Raw genomic sequence first — 20,702 nt, 5'->3', positions numbered from 1 at the left:
CTTTGGCAAGAAAAAACATCACATATCTATCTCATAAAACCAGTTCATGCAAACTCAAAATAGCGCAGGCTGCAGACAGGCAGACTAACGAAATTACCATGGATTAAAATATGACTGCTTCTATTGAAGTCATCGGTCTTGTTAAGGCACCACCAGAGCACATATGTGACACTTGAGACAACACTCAAGGCCAATGGTAGCTGTGGCAGTATCTCATTATTATGGGATGCCACTGTCCGAGAGTGGAGGTAAGTAGGTGTGAGAGAATTTGGTGGTTTTTTTACTTCACGATAAGAAACTATGACCTTTTACTTTAACCCTTCTCCTACTTTTTAGCATTTTTAAGTTGTTTATAGGACACCACAATATGGTTGTAAATAGGTACAGTACTGTGCAAAAGTCTTAGGCTACCTTTGAATTAGCAAAGCTATTATGACCATATTAGAAAAAAACAGCTTCTGTAGGATACAGTGACAAATACTGACTTCTTCATTTTTATCTGTAGAGGAAGGATCGTAGCCAAGAGACCAGTTTTTCTGTTTGTAGTTTGTGTTCTAATGTAACACCTGCAAAATAAAAATGAAACTACTACTGGAAGTTAATGTAGTTTGGGTTTCTAGTCTTGTAACTGAATAACTGCTAAACAATAAGCATTTTAAAGCAGATTACACTGTTAAGTTTGATAACAGTAAAATAAACATGTAGTTGCCTGATTTGTCCAAAGGGTGGCAGCCACGCTCTCTGACCAACCAGCTGTGCCCCCTTTAAAAGGAAGAGTGACAAACTAACCTTTACATAAGGCTCTTCTAAATTGCTACCTTCTGCAAATTGTAGTTCTGCATCATAGCTTTAAAAGGCAAAGTAGTTAAGATTGTATTTAAAAGTGAATGTCAGGGTGGTGGGAAAACAGTCATCGAAAGTGATTGTACTGCATGGCGAGATACCTCTTTGTAACTGCCTACCTGTGTCAGCGTGAATGTCGATCTCACAGCATCACAGCTTTGCTCAGGTGTGAGCCAGAGAGATTGGGATTCTCAGTTTGTCCTCATTAGAACAGGGAATGAGGTAATTGAGCCCAGAATTGACAGCTTCAGCCAGTTCAGACTTGACTTTAACATTAACCATTAACATGCTGCGCCTCAACTGCCAGGACTCTTGCATAATGTCCCCTTTGACTGGGTCTCACCGGTCGTGGAATTCTTGGAAAATTGGTTAGTCAGTGTCATGAAGGGAAAATGGATTTGGGGATTTCTTGGAAAGCAAGACGCAGAATTTCACAGTATTTTAGTAATGACTTAACTACACAGGAGTAAGCCAGAATAGACATTTTAATGTTTATCCTGCATTATATTCCAGGTAAGGGATGCATTGTTGTTAGGGAATAATGTGCACCTCTACCCTGTTACTGTGAGACTGATGCACTGATAGTGTGTGCCTTTTCAAAAACAAATTATTTGAATCTATTTTTACAACCTTATGAGCAGTGTTCTGCTTCAGACACTTTTTACCAGTGTAAAGAAAATTAAGCTCATTTTGATGTAAAAGCTGCACAGCTGGTTTCCAGGTCACACTTAATAGAACAGCCCCATATTTGGTCTGTTCTGAGATTATTGCTGATGATATACCAGTATGGTAAGAGGCCCGGTGATGATAGCGATGAAGGCTGTGGGGATGTGAGATAGAGGGGAATCTATTAACCTCATGTGACCAGCTCCCCAGCCGTGACAGATTGGCCTGTCGCTACTTTATCAAGCCCTGATAGTACTTGTGTGTTTGTGTATGTGTGAATTAAGAACTTAAATCCACAGTTAAAGTAACAAAGTGAACATGACAACTCAATTCTTTTGTTGCTCGTTTTATTTAAATTATTTTAAAATCAGCTTTATGCTGGTTTAATGTGTGTGTAGCTGTGCAAGTTTTTGTCTCTTCACAGTATTTGTATGTGTGAGTCACACCTTATGCACATATATGTGGTTCCACTTGTTCTCCACAATATTCTGCGTCACTGACCTGTGAGCTAAACCTCCCCGTGCTATGGAGCTATTGTATTAATAACTGAGTTGATAATTATATTAATTTGAATGTGCTGGGCCTTCTTTTGTTGTGCTATCTCTGACATGCAGCCTCATGAATGTGTGTGCAATCCACACACCCCCTGAAGTGCCTCTGTCTCTCATCTCTCTTCTGTCATCCCTCCACCCTCCAGGCGCACACACACTCACCCACTACACTTAATTCCTCTCACTCTTCCAGACTCTTCATCACATCACTTTTCACTTTCCTTTCTATTCTCCAAAAAACATACTGTAATTATGTTTTGTATGACACAGTAAACCTGTGTTTCCCTAGTCTATATATTTTTTTTTTTTTGTTTTTTTACCACCACTCTGGTAACAACATACATTACTCATATACATTTGATCACTTTCTTTATTCTCTCAGTGTCTCCTCTCCCACTTTAACTCCTTCGTGGTTTGCTTGGAGTTTGAAAAATGTTTTACTAACCTATTGACATTTACATCCTTTACCCACCTCAGGCATAGTTGAATTGCGTTTCTTTGACCTTACAGTAGTTCCTACATCCCCTAAAAATCCCTAAGACCCAGATAGCATTTCATAATGAGTCACCAACTATTGAGCTTGAGTTTGCAGCAGTAAACACCTTGGATTGGTAAATGTCACAGCTGCCAATTTGATACTTGTAAGAGTTTCTACTAGATGATCAAAAACTACGACAGCAGCAACTGTTAAACCAAAGGTACAAAAAGTGGTTCAGAGGCCTGCTGAGGGTAAGTCAGGGTTCACTTACATATGCTACAGCAGTCATCGTTGAGTGTTACAAAAAATATATATATTTCATATTTAGTAGAACTAACTGCAGAGTAAGATTGGTTTGTACTGGCTGTGGACAGTGTTAGACTCAGCAGGAGTAAAACATTTTTGAAAGCAAGGCAGGATTAACCACTGGGCAAAGACAGTAAGTTATCCCAAAAACCCCCGGTTCCCTTCATGTTACTGTTTTTTGTTAAAATGACTAAATTTGTTTGTAAATGTTATCTGCTTGAGCACAGTGTCAAAAGCACACTGTGCTTTATGCATTTGCTGCATTTGTGCCTGTATGCTTTACATGGCTCCTGCAGGCAGTCAGCAGGGTCCCCAGAGTAAATGGGGCCTGAGTCCTGTAAAAAACAGTTAAAGACATAGTTCAACATTTTTAGAAATATACTTCTTCATGTGCTAAGAAGTACACTAGCAGACTAATACCATTTTGTATGGTAAGTACTGTAAGAAGCTTCAACCAGTCTGTTTTCAGTCTTTATACTAAGCTACTGCTAGTGTTAGGTTTATTTCTAGCTTATAGATGTACATGCTAATGTTTTTTTTCTTAGTCTTCTTTTATATAGGTATACTTTTTAACACTTCTACTTCTTGATCTTTTGTCAGAAAAGATTCAAGCACCTTGTGTGTTATTGTACATATGGTCATTTCTTGTCATCTCTCCGTCTTTCCTCTCATTCTTGGCCTTCGTTTTCTTTCTCTTCCGGATTGTGGCCATTGTAAGGCATCTCGTCCAACATCCCTTTTCCTATTTTCCTCCCTCGTTCCCTTTCTCTCTCCACTCTTGTCTTCATCCCTTTCTCCTGGCACTATCGCCCCACACCAGCATTCTTGGCTTCCCTCTCTCCTTTCTGCCTGTTTTCTCCGTCTATCATTCACTCATCCATCCACACAGCCATGTGTCCTCCTTTTGTTATTCACCCTGTATCTCTCCACTGCAGAGATTCCAGTCACTCTCACCCCCCTTCTCATCTTTCTGCTGTCCACATTTGTTTTTTTCAGGAGGGGGGTTGAGGTAACAGTGGTATCAGGACGGGCCAACTCTTCAACAACATGTCACGTCTGAATTAGAAGCTGCAAAGATTGAGGGAAGAGACACAGGGATGAAAAGCAAAAAACAGAGGAGAGAAGTGCAGACTTTGCCTGGCAGAGACATTTAAATATTGGGCTTTTGTTTTAAATGGGAAAGTAGGCATGTGGTGTTGTCCACAAACAGAGAACAACCAAACTAATTCAGTGTAATTCAGCCTTTTAATAAAAACCCACACAGCCATTTATGTAGTTTGTTCTTGGAACAGTTTCTTACATCTATCTGTCTAAAAAAAGAAATGTGTTCTAGGGTTACTATCTAGAATATCCATATTATTATGATTAAATAATTAGTTGGGGGTTTAAAGGTTATTGTGTCACTGAGAAGAGTCTGACTGCCAGATCAGTTGATCAGCTGTTGTACAGAATAAAGGATGTTTCTCTGTGTAAATGTTAGAGGCTTCTGGGTTTTATTGGAAACATTTACTGGACATTGGACAATGAGCATTATCCAACTAGTAATTGTGTTTGTCACAACATACGTTTTGATAATACAGAAAAATATTTCCAGGCAACAGATGTTGGTGTACATACTTTTCTCAAAGGCTTTACCACCTTGGATATCAGAAGCTGTTGATATTGCTATCTCATATCAGTAAGCCTAGGGTACAAGATTTGAAGGCGGATGATGGAGTAATACAAACAAGTGGCTGGAAATTGAAAGTTGGAGCAAAGAATAACTGAATAGAGAGGCTGAAAATTGGAAATGGTGAAATGGAGAGCAGCCATAAAACGAGATCAGAGTATCGGGAAAAATTTGATAAACATTTTAAATTGTGAATAGGACGACGGGCCCTGTAAAAGCTGAGTTGTACAGAGTACAAGTGATGTGTGTGTGTGTGAGAGAGAGAGAGAGAGAGAGAGAGAAAGAGGGAGAAAGCCTGGGGACTGAGGCAGGTTAGAAAGGATGGGGGGCAGAGAGGAGGTAGTGTGTGTGCACAGAAGCCTTGTTAGTTATTGATCCCATTTAATAATCCTTAACCACAGTCTACTCCCCTGAGAGCACTTAACTCTCTCTCTGACTCTCACAACGCCCCTCTGCCTCCATTTTTACTTTCTGTTTACCTCCTTTTCTTCTGCTGCTTCTTTATGTGCCTGTACCTCTTCTTCACCCCTCTTGTACTGTGGCTACACTCTAAAAGTACCTACAAGGTCAAGATGAAGTGAGGCTAAAGACCAACACTAAATCCCAGCAGCAAAGGGTGTAGTTCTGCACTGGTGCATTTGTTGCTATGGAGCTGATTCATTCGTCTCTAAGAGGCCTGAGCTCATTCAAAGCACACCGGGCCAGATACAGACTGTAAAGGTAACACAGGTCTTTTGCGAATTAAGATCCACATGTTCCGGCTGTTTCTGTTCAGACTTTTGAAGTGTGCTCTGAGGATTTTATAGGTGGCTGTGCAAGCAGAAAAAAGCCGTCTTTGTTTTCTGCTGTCGTGTACAACAGCGGCATGGTGGAAAATTGGGCTGTAGAGTTCTCACTTCCAGCTTGAGATGCTGCATTTATTCTTATGAGATATGCTTTAAAATCAAATTTGGTTAGAATGAATGAATGAATGAGCTTCGCCTTAAGAGTTAATATTTAAAATATTTAATATTTATAATAGAAAGCTGGTTTCCGAGGGCAGCACAATGGTGCAGGGGTTAGCACTGTTACCTCACAGCACAAAGGAAGATGTAGGTGCCTGTGTCTGTTTCTTCCATACAGGAACCAACAAAACAACAGGATGAGGAACATAGACATTAGCTCACACATGCAGTAAAAACTTTTAATGGGTGAAAGATACCATCAAGTTACACTTTGGGAATTTGGAAAGACTTTGGGAGAATCCTGTGTTTTTGTAGCTTGACCTGTACTAACAGACTAAACATTTGAAATTTTAGTCTCTGCTGCTTTGATTACAGTCGGCCTTTTTTTTTTTTTTTATATATCCATCTTTTGTGAGTACCTCAGAGGAGTAGCAGGAGTCAGACAAACCGTTTCTATCCATGGGGTTATTAGACTTTGAAACTTGTAAGAGTCATATGTTTTTATTGTGTTTTGTTTTCAGGGACATAGCTAATTCTTATGGAAAACTGCAATAAATAACTCTATTTTTACTTACCTTTGAGAGCGTGTGACCTTGTGTGTTTCTTTTTAAGTGATACTTATTTAAATAAGTGCATTGATGGGAGCTGCTCCACTAAATTTCATTATTGTTATTCTTATTAGCAAGTGGCTTCAAGTTCAGATACTGTTTTTTGCAAAACCCCAGATTTTCTGAGCACCTATTACAAATGTCTTTTTATTTGCAAAGATCAGTTTATTAATCAGCTGCCAGCTTATTATTTTCAGCTCTTTCTGGATGAACATTTACATGTATCTGATCATCAGTTTCACCAGTTGATCACTCGGCTATATTCTGTAAGCTGGATTTGTATTCTGAACTCTGTGCTTATCAGATCTCAATGTTGCAACTCTCCTGCACAACTGTGGTGGAGTTAGTGATCTTGGAGCTCTCGAAAATGCAATAGTATATTGCAGAGAGCATAACACCTCCCTTGTGAATTGTGTCATATCAACTTCAGGACTCAGAGCTTTTCTTTATTTGGATCGTATCAAATCTAAGCGACATATTTTCAACCAAAATCTTTTTCACAAAACCAAGTATTTGGTTACTGTGAAAAAATAAAATGTGAACTATAGCAGTTGTTATTGTGCTTAATTAAATGTATATTTAAGCAACATTTAGGCCAGTATAAGTATTTTTCTCACTATCAACAGATATCCACATTTAAAAGATTCATATTGGGCTCTGTGCCCAAATGTTTGTTAAAGCTTCTATGGACTAGGTGCCTGAGCTTCTTGAAACACACAATTGCTAACCTAAAGCTGCACTTGTGGCCATAACTAAAAATTTTAATTCACTGCAACAGTCCCACCTTTCTGATCTATCAAGTTAAACTGATTTTTCTCCATAGTTACTAGCCTGTTATTTTACACCTAAGATGGATCCTTCACTGTCTAATTTTGCCAAATCAATCCTAGTTTAAATCACATTGAATATAGTATATAATAGTACTATTTCACTCAATCTATACACAATCTCTGATGTTTTAGCACTTTTGCAGTTGCCTGTTTACATATCCAGCAGACACAAAGCAACACTGGCATTCAGCTAATGTTGATTTTTATGTGTCTGGCCAAAAATACCATTTTAATTTTTGGTTGTTAAACCTTGTGAAGTCTCACTTCACGGCCATTTAAATCCCTATTATAAATAAATATATCCAAATTTCAGGAGACTTACTGCATTTGTGCATGAAAGAAGCTTCTCTGAAAACATTAATGATGATTGATTTGTAAGTAGGATTAACCTTACATTCCATAGAGATTCAGAGTATTGACTTACAGGACCATCAGTTCCATATTGCAGAGGCACAAATGGTAACATAATGGTGCAATGAGCATAAAAGTGATGCTAGCCGCAAGCCAGAGCCATCTCAGCAACTTTGTCTGATCCCACTTGAGTATTTATTGGACGTTGTGAAACCTTTCTCTTCAGAACCATTAAACTAGATGATCCTGAATCGTTATATTAGCCCTGATGAGCAGTGACCTTGCCCTCTAAGAGCTGAGGCAACCAAGATCACCATAGTATAAGAACTGTTTGTGATGAGAATGTTTACACTGATGTTATAATACACCTAAACACACACACATACACACTCCCGGTGTCAGCGCTTCATTTTTCATCCTGTTTGATAAATCACATATAATTAATCCATAATGTTCAACCAAAGAGCTGGTGAATTATCAGAAGCACAGGCACATGAAATGATGGATTAAAAGATGAATATGCATGAATACACAAATGAGGGCATGAATAAAAATGGTAAATAAATGAGCTGAAGGATGGAGCGGGCCAGAAGGAGCGAGAACAATCGGCCAAACAATCTCTGCGGGCTCCTTTTAGTCGTTTAGCTTTGTTTCCTCCTCTTCTCTAAATGAGCTCCTTTAATCTGTCACTCGCCCCCTCACGCTTTTGTTCTCCTCTTTATTTAGATGGCAGAACTCATTTCAGCTGGATGATCTGATCAATAATTACTTTCCAGGCCACACATACACACACTGAGTCACATATAAGCAATACTGCCTCAGAATTGAATACACAGCTTCAGAAGAAACTCAAAATTATAAAACACAGAATACATATTGTTCATTTTGTGAACACATGGACAACATCTCTCTCTCTCTCTCTCTCTCTCTCTCTCTCTCTCTCTCTCTCTCTCTCTCTCTCTCTCTCACCATTTGTCATAGCTGTCACTGAGTTCACATCGACGTTGTTTTTGAGAGCTGCTTTGGAAATGTCAAGCTTTTCAAGATTTATTTTGCTCCTGCTGCACGTCTGAGAAATTAATAATCAGCCTATAAGTTCTGACCCACATCATTACTCACCTCCCATACACACACAAATGCAAGCACACTTTAATTCCTCATCATGCTTAGCACTTCTCCTATATGATTCTCCCATTTGTGATACATATACACAGATGCCCATTTATGTATATGTCAGAGAATCAGATTAAAGCAATGGTTCTTAAACCTTTCTCTGCACACACACACACACGCGCCAAATAAACAAAGTAACTGGCATTTCCTTATTTTGAGGCTGATGTTAACTTCTGTACAGAACCTTTGTTTAGTTGATTTGTGATGATGTAAAATCCCGTGTGTGTGTGTGTTTGTGTGTGCTGCCTGCCTCTTGGGCTGCATGAGAAATAATAATGTGCTCAGATCTTTGGATGGAGTGAACAATACTTAATAGGGCCATGATAATAAGTATTAAAATCACTGGACCTGAAAGAAAACGTGATGAGACTCTTAATTACAAGAGAGAGACGGAGAAAAGAGAGAATGGACACTGGTACAAGTAGAAATAAAATGAGACGGGGAGGCTTGAGACAGAAGAGTAGAAAAAACACTTGAATGGGTTTTAAAAACATCATGATGAGGGAGGGGAATAGATGGATTGGAAGTGTGTGTGTGTGTGTGTTCCAACACAAAGAGAGATTGAAATGGATCAAGAGACAGAGAGAAATACTTTGCACTCTGATTCTCTCCTCTCGAGCTGTGTTGTATTGAAAAGAGGTAGGGGGCAGGCTGTAATCATGCACACCCTGCTGTGGTTCTTGTGCATTTCTTGCGCGTGCACACATATGCATATACATACAGACCTACACTCATTTGCTGGCGTGAGCTCCTTATTCCTGGATCTCGTTATGAGGCACCCTGGCAGAATAATCATCACTTCCTCTTCAAGCTTTTCTTATTGGATATTAGCAGATTTTGGTGCTCTAGAATGAATCGGTGTGAAACAACACACATCTTTTGCCCCTTTTGATCTCCTGATTTAAACCTATGAAACTGATTGTTTAGGGCTGCAAACATCATTAGTCTTATGTGTGAAATGCTACAGTAGATTGTAGTCAGAGTTGCCAACTTTAAGCAACTTTCCAGTCCACTTTGAATTAAAAAAAAAATAGAAATTGAACAGCGACTATTTAGAAACATTTTAGGCAGAGTTCAGTAGCTAGTAGTTCGTCCATGTTGGCTTTAATGTAATGTTAAGCATTATAGTTTTATGACTTGGAAACAAGAGCAACTTAAGTGACAGATACATACCAGAAGCCCATGTGTGCTTACTTATGGAATGTGTTGAATTGTATTCTCCAATCCCTTACAGAGTCCTGCTTCAGAGGGATTACAGTTTCCTGAGGGACATTAACGTCTGGAACCCCTTCGTCACCATCGGGGTTTATTCCTCCACGCTCTCAGCTGCCATGAGCAACCTCATCGGAGCATCACGCATCCTCTACGCCCTGGCAAGAGACGACTTGTTTGGTAAGTAGCACAACAGCTTCCTTCCGGGGACAGACAATCAAACAATCACACCAATTTCACAGGCGTGTACAGATGTGACGCTAAGGCAGGCTTTGAGGGTTTCTCTTAAACTCTTAAACTTTTCATTTGTATTGTTCTGCCTTCAGATTAGAGTCTGTCCTAATGTGTGCATCCTTACATGTGTGATGCAGTGTGGCTAAACTTGAAATACTGAACCTTAAAAGTTACTAGTACTCTGCAACATAAGTATTGATCCCTGTCACATAATTCTTGTTGAAAGTTTTAACACAAAACCACTTTGAGTTGTTATGTTAAATACTAGTTATTCCAACATTCATTCCCGTATCAAGTGCCACAGCAGTCGTGTGATTTTCATCTCTCTGTGCCTCTCCGTGTGAATCCATGCTGCCTCCTACTTTGTCATTATTAATGACTGTGAGCAACTTTCTTATCCCATCCTCTGCTCCATTGTTAAGTCTATTGCAAATTGAATGGCCTGTTTCTGTCTGTGCGTATAGCTGTGTGCGTGTGTGTGACAGGGGAGATAAATGGCTGTATTAGTGCTGGTTCCTCTGTGGAGTGATCAGACAGAGCGGAGGCTGATGACTCTAGTTCAATTGTCTGTTCACCAACAGCCACCAGGTTAACTTAAATTATATTCATCTATTTAAGTGTCACTGACTGTGGAACCATACATGTGCAATGTTGTTGTAGTGAGGATGAAATAGTTGGTATGTACATGTGTGTGTTGCTCCCGTTGTTGTCATTCATGAATTCTGCTCACTGCTTCACCTTGCCATTGTCCTATGCAAAGCGAGTGGTGAATTTGTCAGTTTTCTAACACAAACACACTTTTCGCCATTCCATACATCTCTCATTTCTTTTCTATAAGTCGCTAATCTCTAACTCTTCTCCTCTGTCCCACCGTCCTTTATCCTTTCCATCACTCTTCTCGGCCACATTGATTTGACTTTAATGTGTTACTGATTTAATTTCAATCCTCTATCAGCTGTGAAATGTAGTCCTAAACTCTGATCTCTTTCACCACCACTACTGCCCCTCTTCACCTCCCTCCTCCCAACCTCCAGTCTACTCACTCTTTGAGCTATTCTTTTCGTATCGGGGATTTTTTTTTTTTAAGTCTCTTTGGTCGTCTTTTATTCTTGTAACCTTTACTGTACAGAGCCACCACATCCCACACAAAATATAGCATAAAATGTCAGAGGCTTAATGTAAATGTGCTGGTAAACCATACTGTCTCATCCCATAAGGTATTAAATAAAGTTAAGTACCAGCTTAGTTTGTCTCCCCCGCTATTTCGCCTGCCCACTCGCTTTGCTTCTCTCTCTCTTTTCAGACTAGACATTTAGTTAATTACATAAATTTTGTTTAAATGTCAGTGACATTAAAAGTTGCCATCCCTTGTCCAAATCTGATCGTATCTGTAGCAGAACTGATTTGCTGCCATATGAAGAAACATGAATTATAAACAGGGACATAATCCATAGAGGTGCAAAATGGAATTGGACCCTAATTCTGGAAATAATTTTTCCCATTTTAAAATGAAGATATATTAAACTATGTCAAGCAACACTGATGACAACAGCTCACCTCCAAATCAAAATGTCACCCTAAAGAGACCTGAGCTCCCATAGGAGCAAAAAACATTTACAATCAGTAATCACTATCAATAACATCTCTAATGCTCAGCAAATAATGAAAGACGTTAATTAGGTCTAATAAACATCTGTGAACAATGTGCTTATAAAAGACTTAAATTTCTTACTAAGTAGTGACATTTTTATGATTCCTTATTGAAATGAGTGTGCAGTGATAGTATCTCACTCTCTCTGGGTTATCAGAAAAATAAAGACAAATGTCGTTCTAGTTAAAGGTAAAATAGCTGCGTAACTAAGAAAAAGATTCAAAGGACAGAGGTCTCCAGATAATGATGCCGCTCTATTGTTAGTCAATATGTCGAAAGTTTGTTTAAAAATAGATTTTAATTATCTCAGAATGATGAAGGAACTAGAAAGATCTTCCACTGTGTTGTGGCAAGAGAAGACCTGCGCTGTGGATTATTTACTCATCTATCCATGTGTGAATTTGGATTCTGTGAATTTTCACTAAACGACCGCTTCTGGTTTTTATCCTGTTTATTATTAAAAAAGTTTAATTATCCCAGTCGTTAATGATTTCAATCTTTAAGAGAACCAGCTGAAAAAGAACTCAGCATCACATACCATTAGAAAATATGGAAAATATTAGATAACCTAAAATATATTATCCTCCTTTCAGCAGTTAACTGAGTTTGCTTGTTTTTCTCAGGCTGTGCTGATTTCTGAAACTTTAGACCATCATGAAATGTCCACTGGCAGCAAACGTAGCATGCTGAGCTTTTACTTTCATCTGATAAGTGAAAACATGAATATTTCATGAATACTTGTGGGAAGTAGTTTGTCAAAAATCATCAGAAATAGCAGTGAGGAGGAGGTGTCAATAGAACTCAAGTTAAACTGTGCAAGTGGGAACTTGTGAAAGTATTGACAACGGGCATCTCTGTGAGTGACATCTGATCGACGCCTGTTATTTAATTTGCTCCACGCCCACAGCGTGTCCTAATTGTGTAACATTTTCCAATGCAGAAGTCTGCTGACATTTAATGGGGAACGTTGTGAAGGAAATTCTCCATTAAACCCAAGGACGGTCATTGATTGCATTCTTTCTTTGATTAAATGTGTTTCTGGTCGAGCATCTATCCGAGTTTTCACTAATGTGGATTTCGAGGTCAATGCTAGAGAGTTATTTTCATGCCAAGAATTCCCTAAAATTTAAAGCATTTGTTGTTTTCACAAACATCTTTTTTCAACCCTGTACTTTAGGTAAGGTGCTTTCTCCGGCTAAGAAGACTTCCCGCAGTGGTAACCCGTGGGTTTCAGTGCTCATCTCCTGGTTCCTTATGCAGGTAAGCAGAAATAAGCATGTGCAGAACAATGGAGAGTGTCAGAGACATTTGAAACTTGAACAAAGTGTTGAAAGAGAAAGAGAGACAACTCTCTAAAATTCTTCAGACAATTACTTCACCATCATCTTCACATTTTCTCCGAATACCACTTTTTTTCTGAATTGGAGCAACATTTTCTAGATTCCTGTCTTATATAAAGAGATCAAAATGGAAAAAGTTATTAACTGCATTCACTCATTTGTTTTAGCGCAATCACTGATTCTAAAAATATCGACTTTCTTAGGTCAAAAATACAAAACACTGGTCCTAGACTTTGTTGTTAAAATTTTAGTTGAATCAGGGATAAATTCCTGCTGAGCTGTGAAGCTCAGCACAAAAGGAATGAGAGAGTGAGTCTTCAAACAAGCTGCTATCATTTACAGATAATAAATGCAAAGTTGGCGATGCAGTGGGACAAAATCAACCTAAGCTTCTGTTGTTTGGATTGTGAATCCTTGTCTTAGAAACTTTCCTCAGGAAAGAAGATCAGAAAGTCCTGTTCAACTCGAAGGAATTCTTCCATCAAACAGAACTGATCATTCACAGGAGTAACTAGCCCTGTCTGGGCAGTTTGATGTCTTTGTTTCCTGGGACTTTTTTGTCTTACTGTTCTTACATTTTGTGGCTTTGCTTTGAACAAATAAGGCTTTAAGTATTTTGTTTGTTTACTAACGTGTTAAAGCTCCAGGAATAACGGAGAAGTAAACAACTTGTGATGTAATAATTTAGTTGTATTTTTACCACGTGATAGATTTTAACATAGGTAAGAGATTTATTTCATCCTCTCTCAACTGATGACTTTAATAGACTGTACTAGTTTATTTATTTATTTATTTATTTATCTTTACACACTTCTACATCTGCAGTTGTCTGGTGTAGTATCTTTTCTGATACAGGTCACCTTGTTTTTTTTTGTTTTGGTCACCTGTTAAACATCAGTCTGCTGCCTAGCACCCATCTCCACCTGGTCTGCACTCTGCACAACAGATAATCATGTAACTTATACTGTACACACTACACACTCCAGTGCCTTAACAGACACTGACTGGTCATCACTTTATTCGAGGTAGATAATGAGCAAATTGCATACAGAGAAAGGTGTATCACATTCACACACTCATATTTATTTCATTAAATCGGAGCCTTGTGCAGTCAAGTTTTTTGAATCTTAAAACTCAGCAATGGGATGTCAAAGTAATCTGTCAAAAGTCAAAAATCTAGCAGCTGCATTCAGGTTCAACTGAAGATAATTAAGTGCTTTGTTTTACTGAGTAATACATAGAAACATTCACTGAATATATGTATATGTGTATGAAGGGATTTATTAATAATAATAGGATCAAAATAACAGTAGATAACATTTCCTGTTCTTTAACTTTGATATTTTTAAATGTAAGGGCACTGTAAGGAGATGAAGACCAGTAATGTCAGCAGAGGCCAGAAATATAGTAGCACTAGAACAACAACAGAAACAGAAAGTTTGTCTGCAGTGTGTTTTTTCTATTGTGTCTTCTAAGTGGGGGGAAAAAGTCAATTTAGACTGGAGAGTATTACTGGCAGAGGGGGAGGATCTTAAGAGCAAATAGCTCTGACTATCCCATCATTATAAGAGGTGAGTGTTAAAGGCTGAATAACTTGTCATTATTTACGCTCACTCTGTTTTTCTATCACCGTGTCTCTCTTGTTCTTCTCTCGTCATCCCTCGCCACTCTCCAGGAGTGGAGGAGGAGCAATTAGAGGGAAATCGTTAGCTGTGCCGCCGCTACCATCAGAGATCATTGACTCTCTCTTCTCCTTTCTCTCTGCCTCTTCCTCCACCATTTGGACGATTCACTGATGACAAAAGTCTGATTGTAATTTCGCCTTGAACGCTCACACACTGCAGAATTGAAAAGAAGGATGAGGGAGAATATGTCAATATATGTCATAAGATATTGTGTAAACTTGCTACTGTCTTGTCACTACTGCTCAACAACGCTAACTACAGTGACACTTAAACTAACGACCCATGGATCAGCTAGTGACGTTAGCTAATGAGCACTCACCTTTGCATTGACAGTGAAGAATTCCTTTCCTTTTGTCTTCTATACAGCAGCTTTATTGACCCCTCCGCACTTAAAATGACTATGTACATTGGTAAACTTTCATCCTGGTGGCAATGTTAGGGGATTTTTTCATGTACTGTATGTAGACATCATCAAAGTGCAGCTCTAGCAGGTACTTGCTGTATTTGACGACTAAATTAGAATCTATGTAATTTAGTTTTAGTTAAAGTGTCTGTGTAAGACCACTTCACAAGTCAATTTAATGCACATTCAAATTGCCACAAAAAAACATGCCCACCAGAGAATTAAGCACACTGACACACTTTCGATGTTCGCTGTGAGCAGTTGTTCGTGCTGGTCTGTGTCTGAGTTAATGGCTAATTAATGCTCTGGTAGAGCCGGCTCCCAGGGGAACGCTGGAAAGACACCCACTGACTTTGACTGCCAGAGGTCAAATGTGTTCTCCTTACCACTTTCTCTTTTTCTCCTGTCCTCTCTCCTCTTGTCTTTCCATCTCATTTCCCCCCCCACCCTTCTTTATTTTCTCCCCTCTCATCACCCCCATATATTGTCTCGTGTCATTTTTCATATTATTGGTCGCCTGTCATTTATGTCACATCATTAATCTAAATTCTCAATGATTACCTTGTCTTTTCTCTTCCCTTCAGTTTACATCTCCCTCCTGATCTCTAACTTAGTGATCACGGAGTTGTTGCTTTGTCCCCTTCATAAATACCAGTGATTTGCCCTTGAGCGCCTCAAAGTATTTTTCAACTCTAGCAGAGCTTCTCAGCCGCCCGTCGTAAAACAACCGAGAAATAATAATAATATTAACAACGGAGAGATAATTGGAGAAAAAGACTCCTTCCTGTTTGTTCCTGTAGCTGCAGTACAGTAGTTAGTTCTTGTATTGTTCAATCAGTCTCAGCACCTCATAGAAAACATTATAATGAAACAGCACAGCACTAATGATGGCCAGAAAGATGCGATGTTTATATAAACTCTGTGCTTCTCCGCCAAAGTAGGAGGTTGTGGTATATGTGGATTGAACGCTGGCGATTGGGAACATTTCCATTGTTATCACTTTAAAGTGTTCACAGCATCGCACAATTCGAGATTGATTCATGACTTTGGGTGTAATTTAAACACTGAATGAATAAGTCAGGTACAGGGTTCATGATGGGCACAGCTGATGTGTGCGTCTGTGTGTGTGTGTGGATAAAAACAGTGTGCATACATCAATTCTGTATTAAAACGGGGTGTAGTTTGTTTGAATGATGGACTTCAGCTGTTGTTGGGCTTTGATGTTTGTTTCCTTTTCATCCAGCGTTGCGCTACAATCATGGTGACAAGAATAAAAGCATCTTGCAGTTGCTTGCTCACCTACTCTGCACACTTCGGTGCACATGCTGCATAATATTTCATTGGCTTTATTTAGCAAAGGCTTGCCTACGTATATAAACGTCCATAAAACCACACAAACCCTTTTATTTTATTCCCTTGTTACTTTGTGTACATAGAATAAGTATAATGGCAACAATATATAATTTATAAGGAAATGTTACTTTTCCGTATGTGGTGTCTACAGCTGTGCAAGCAAGCCTAAAACAAAAAACTATTGTTGAAACTAATATTTCTACTTCATACATTATAAATGTAGTTATTATACTTATTAGAACTGTGGTTATTACAGCAGGATGTGCTGTAGGGCAGGACAAAGAAGCCTTTATTCATTTCACTCTTACATAGCTGGGTTAATCTTATCTTGTGGTAAGTTCTGTACAGACATGATCACATACAGTGGCAAGAAAAGTATGTGAACGTTTTGGAATTTCATGGTTTTCTGAATTAATTTGTCACAAAATGTGATCTGATCTTCAACTAAGTCAAGAGTATTAACAAATAGAATGTGCCTAAAGTAATAACACAAAATAATTCTGATCTTTCATGTTGTTATTGAGAACAACCATAGAATCCTCACGATGCAGAGTGGAAAAAGTATTATATACTCAGGTATTCACTCAGGTGTTAGGACAGTTTAAGAAAAATAACACACAGCACTCATCATTTGCATATGTTAATGAAAACATCATCCCAAATGTAAAGTATGGTGGAGGAAACATCATGAATTGGGCCTGCTTTGCTGCATCATGGCCTGGCCATCTTACAGTGATTGGATGGGAAGATGAATTACAGAGTGTATGAAAACATTCTTTGGCCAAATTGTGAGAATATCTGTAGGTCAACTGAAAGAAGTTGGGTGATGCAACAGGACCATGAACAAAAACATACAACTGAATGACTTTAGAAAGAAATCTAAATCCACCAAGTCAACCAGTAATTAATTCCAAGAGTTCACATACTTTGTCTTCTGTCACTAAGAGGTTTAAATGGTTGTTGTCAATAAAGGCATGAAAGATCAGAAATTCTTTTTGTGTTATTATTTTAGGCACATTATATTTGTTAATACTCTTGAATTTGGTGAAGATCAGATCACATTTTATGACAAATTAATGCTGAAAAAATTCCAAAAGGTTCACATACTTTTTTTTTTTTGTCTCTGTATTCTGTTGTCGAAGAACGTGGTAGGGAGCAGTGCTTATAATGGGGTCATGATTTCCCTCCTCTATTAGGAGTCACCTGGTACTCCTCAGTCAGACAGAAAGGGTGAATCTCATACATTCATGTACTGTCTGCATTTAAGATGGACGGCTACAAATCAGGCTGTGAAATTCTGGCTGTTTTGTCACATGCTGCAGCTGTAGGTGACAGGACTGACCGCATGCTGCAGCCAAGATAGCATCTTAATTAAAACTGAACATTAGTCTCAATCAGTGCTCCTAAAGTGCCTAAAGTGGAGCGGGGGGGCCCACCTGTGGTTTTTCAAGGGTTCCCAGAAAAATGTAGAACAACTCTGATGCTGGTCAGATCTGTCCTCCCAAATACTGGTCAGATAATCAACTATTTGAGGTTTTATAAGGGGCCAAAGTGGACTTAAAGAAATAGTTTGGGATTTGTTTAAACACACCTATATAAATTTTTCATTAAGACCAGCCGTAAAATTTCAGATTATTCCTTTAATCTCTGTAATCTGATAATGATGAAAATAATAATTAACCTAAGCTCATTTGTGTGGAATGTTGGCTTTTAATTAAAACATTTTTCAAACTGATTTGATGGCATAAGTCTTTATTTGTACTACAATTGAACAGTCACAGATCTTTCATTCCCTGTTAGATTTATTCACTGGTTCTATGTTAGGATCCAATTTGCACTTCCAAATTTGTTAAGTTAAGCGATTAATAAATTCATTTTGTTTTGTTTTATTAAAGAGCAAAATTGAAAATGCATTTTTATACAGGGCATAGATTCAATAAAACATTGGCAAAAATCATTTAGTCTGTGTTGTCTATGAGAAGTTGCATATCTTAAAAACCTTTTTCACTCAAAAATGTGTTCTTATTTCTCATTGTTACTTCAGTTGCTTCTCTGTGCAGCATTTGACTCTAGCCAAGGCCAGAATTTAAATTTTAATGATTAAAATGTCGATGGGGAATGTTAGCAGTCTTTATAAGATGTAAGAATACATTTCAATATTTTTTTAGAATTGCAATTAAATATTACAACACAGTATTTTTTAGAAGTATTTAAACTTGTCGTTAACTCCATGTGGAGTGATGTTTGTTTTGCCTCTTTTCATATGTAGCTAAATGGCAAAGACGTAATAAACAGAATAAATGTTGCAAATTAGATGCTTCACATCCTTATTTTCACCTAAAACAGACAGGAACATGCAAATCATGTTGTTTACTTCATATTTTAGAGGTACGGTTTTGGCATTGAAATGTAGCTTGGTGCTGGAAAAGGTCACATGAAAAAGGCAAAAATTCACTGTTCTGTCCTACTTGGGAATGATTTCTTGCTATGAATGCTAATTGCATCCCCTTTTCTCCTCTTTCCATTTGTTTTTCTCATTCTTCCTTTGTTTTGCTCTTTCTTTCTAGCTGGTGCTGTTTTCAGGGAAACTCAACACCATCGCCAGCATTGTGACCATTTTCTTCCTGTTGGTTTACGCTGCTGTGGACTTGGCCTGTCTTGCTCTGGAATGGGCATCTGCACCTAATTTCAGGTACTGTTCACTTGTTTAACACATTCACACGTAACCACACGAGGTCCACCCGTTATGTAGCACTTGTTCTTTTCCTCACTAAACACACTTCTCTTTTCCACCTCTGTCATTGTTTATGAATGTGTGGTAGGAGGTGGTTGCTTGCCAGTTGGATACTGCTGTGGCAACAGTGCACTAATTAAAAGACATAAAACTGGCCACTGATTACAGTCACGTTGGAGAGGGACCAACAATAAAACCGTGTGTGTGTGTGTGCTTGTGGGGGTCCAGCCTGAGCTGGATGTTCAGTAACAGAGCATGGGGATGCTTAGAGATATAAATTTACAGTGTTTGTCTATGTGCACCTGTGTATTTGTGTGCTGCTTGTATTCACTTGCAATGATCCTGATTTATAAAAGCTCCCTGAATCTATTCTCACAACAGTAGCATAACCCGCGGACAGAGCTTTAGTGTGTGTGTGTGTGTGTGTGTGTGTGTGTGTGTGTGTGTGTGTCTATCTGTCTGTGTGTGGGTGTGGGTGTGGATGTGGATGATTACACTGTGACATCAAAAGGGCATCAGGAGTTTGTATTTGATTCAGTCTGCAACTTTTTTTTATTAGTTGTGTCATAATTTCTGTGTGAAATGTTGATGGTGCCACACAGAAATATGTCATCCAAATCTGCACTAAATTTAATTTATAAGAGTACATCTCCAAATCCAATAACCTATATTGTTTCTCTATAGACATACCTCTGTTGATTAAACTCCTCCTATGGCTGAGAAATACATTTCAAACACGATAGCTGCTGCAGTTTTTATTTGTTACAGAGGAGAGAAACTGTTTAAACACCATGTTTCACTTTATTGTTATGACAGATTGCCTCCAGCGCTGCGTTTGGTGTTATATATTCCTCTGCAGTGATAGTTGGAAATAGGGCCTTTTGCAGCTTTCCACATCAAGGACACATCAGTCAAATGTAGTTGAAATCAGGATACGACAATAAACTGTGTAAACATACTGTACGTCTGGAAAACAAAGTAATTCTCAATTTGACGAGCACTTCTAGTGATATTGATTGACGCCACGGCAGGATTTATTCAATCTTATTCAAACTGCTTTTGCATATTTGATTGTGTGATGCAAGTGGATTAAATTGAAATTTGCATATCAGAGCTGCACACCACAATTGTCTTTCTTTAAAGGAAAAGCTTTGAGATTGAGTACATCGCTTGGGGGCGTAGATCGTGAGAACAGACTCATCTGTAAGATGATGCTCTTTAACAACAACTGCTTCTTTTACATTATGTTCACTGTGACAATTTACTCTTAACACAACATGTTATGTTATGTACAGAGACACTGACATACATTTTTGTTCCAATCATCTAATTTTAAGGTGTTAATCAATTAAGCAAAAAAAGATGTGTCCTATTCTTCTTCTGTGGCTCACAACTCGGCCTTAAACTGCAGGACAACTGTGTAGTAAAACTATTTCTACTATGAGCTCTAGATCTACATTTGGTAGAAATAAAAGTAGCTAGTTTTTAAATGGCAAGAAGAACTTCTAGTAATAATAATGCATGAAATAAACTAATGAGACCAAATAGTATCTAATGACCCATAGTATTTTGAGTTTAAAGTTTAAGTTTAAATACTGTTATCTACTAATAATGTATATTTATCCCAGTCACTAAGCAATTTTGTCCTATAATTTGGTTGTCAATTTTACG

General features: G+C 38.3%; 1 protein-coding gene across 1 annotated transcript in view; it reads left to right on the top strand.

Annotated features, from left to right (window-relative positions):
• The window catches only part of zgc:153039 (uncharacterized protein LOC767698 homolog), a 48,091-nt gene that overhangs the window by 12,133 nt on the left and 15,256 nt on the right, over positions 1-20,702 (top strand). The window contains exons 7-9 of the mRNA XM_026341438.1: positions 9,654-9,811; positions 12,694-12,776; positions 18,865-18,989. Of these exons, the coding sequence (XP_026197223.1) occupies positions 9,654-9,811; positions 12,694-12,776; positions 18,865-18,989 (366 nt within the window). The remainder of the gene's footprint in view (positions 1-9,653; positions 9,812-12,693; positions 12,777-18,864; positions 18,990-20,702) is intronic.

This window comes from Anabas testudineus, chromosome 13 (genome assembly GCF_900324465.2).
Source record: "Anabas testudineus chromosome 13, fAnaTes1.2, whole genome shotgun sequence".
Taxonomy (NCBI): domain Eukaryota; kingdom Metazoa; phylum Chordata; class Actinopteri; order Anabantiformes; family Anabantidae; genus Anabas; species Anabas testudineus.
The sequence above is the reverse complement of the archived record's forward strand: the minus strand, read 5'-3'. Positions and strand labels throughout refer to the sequence as shown.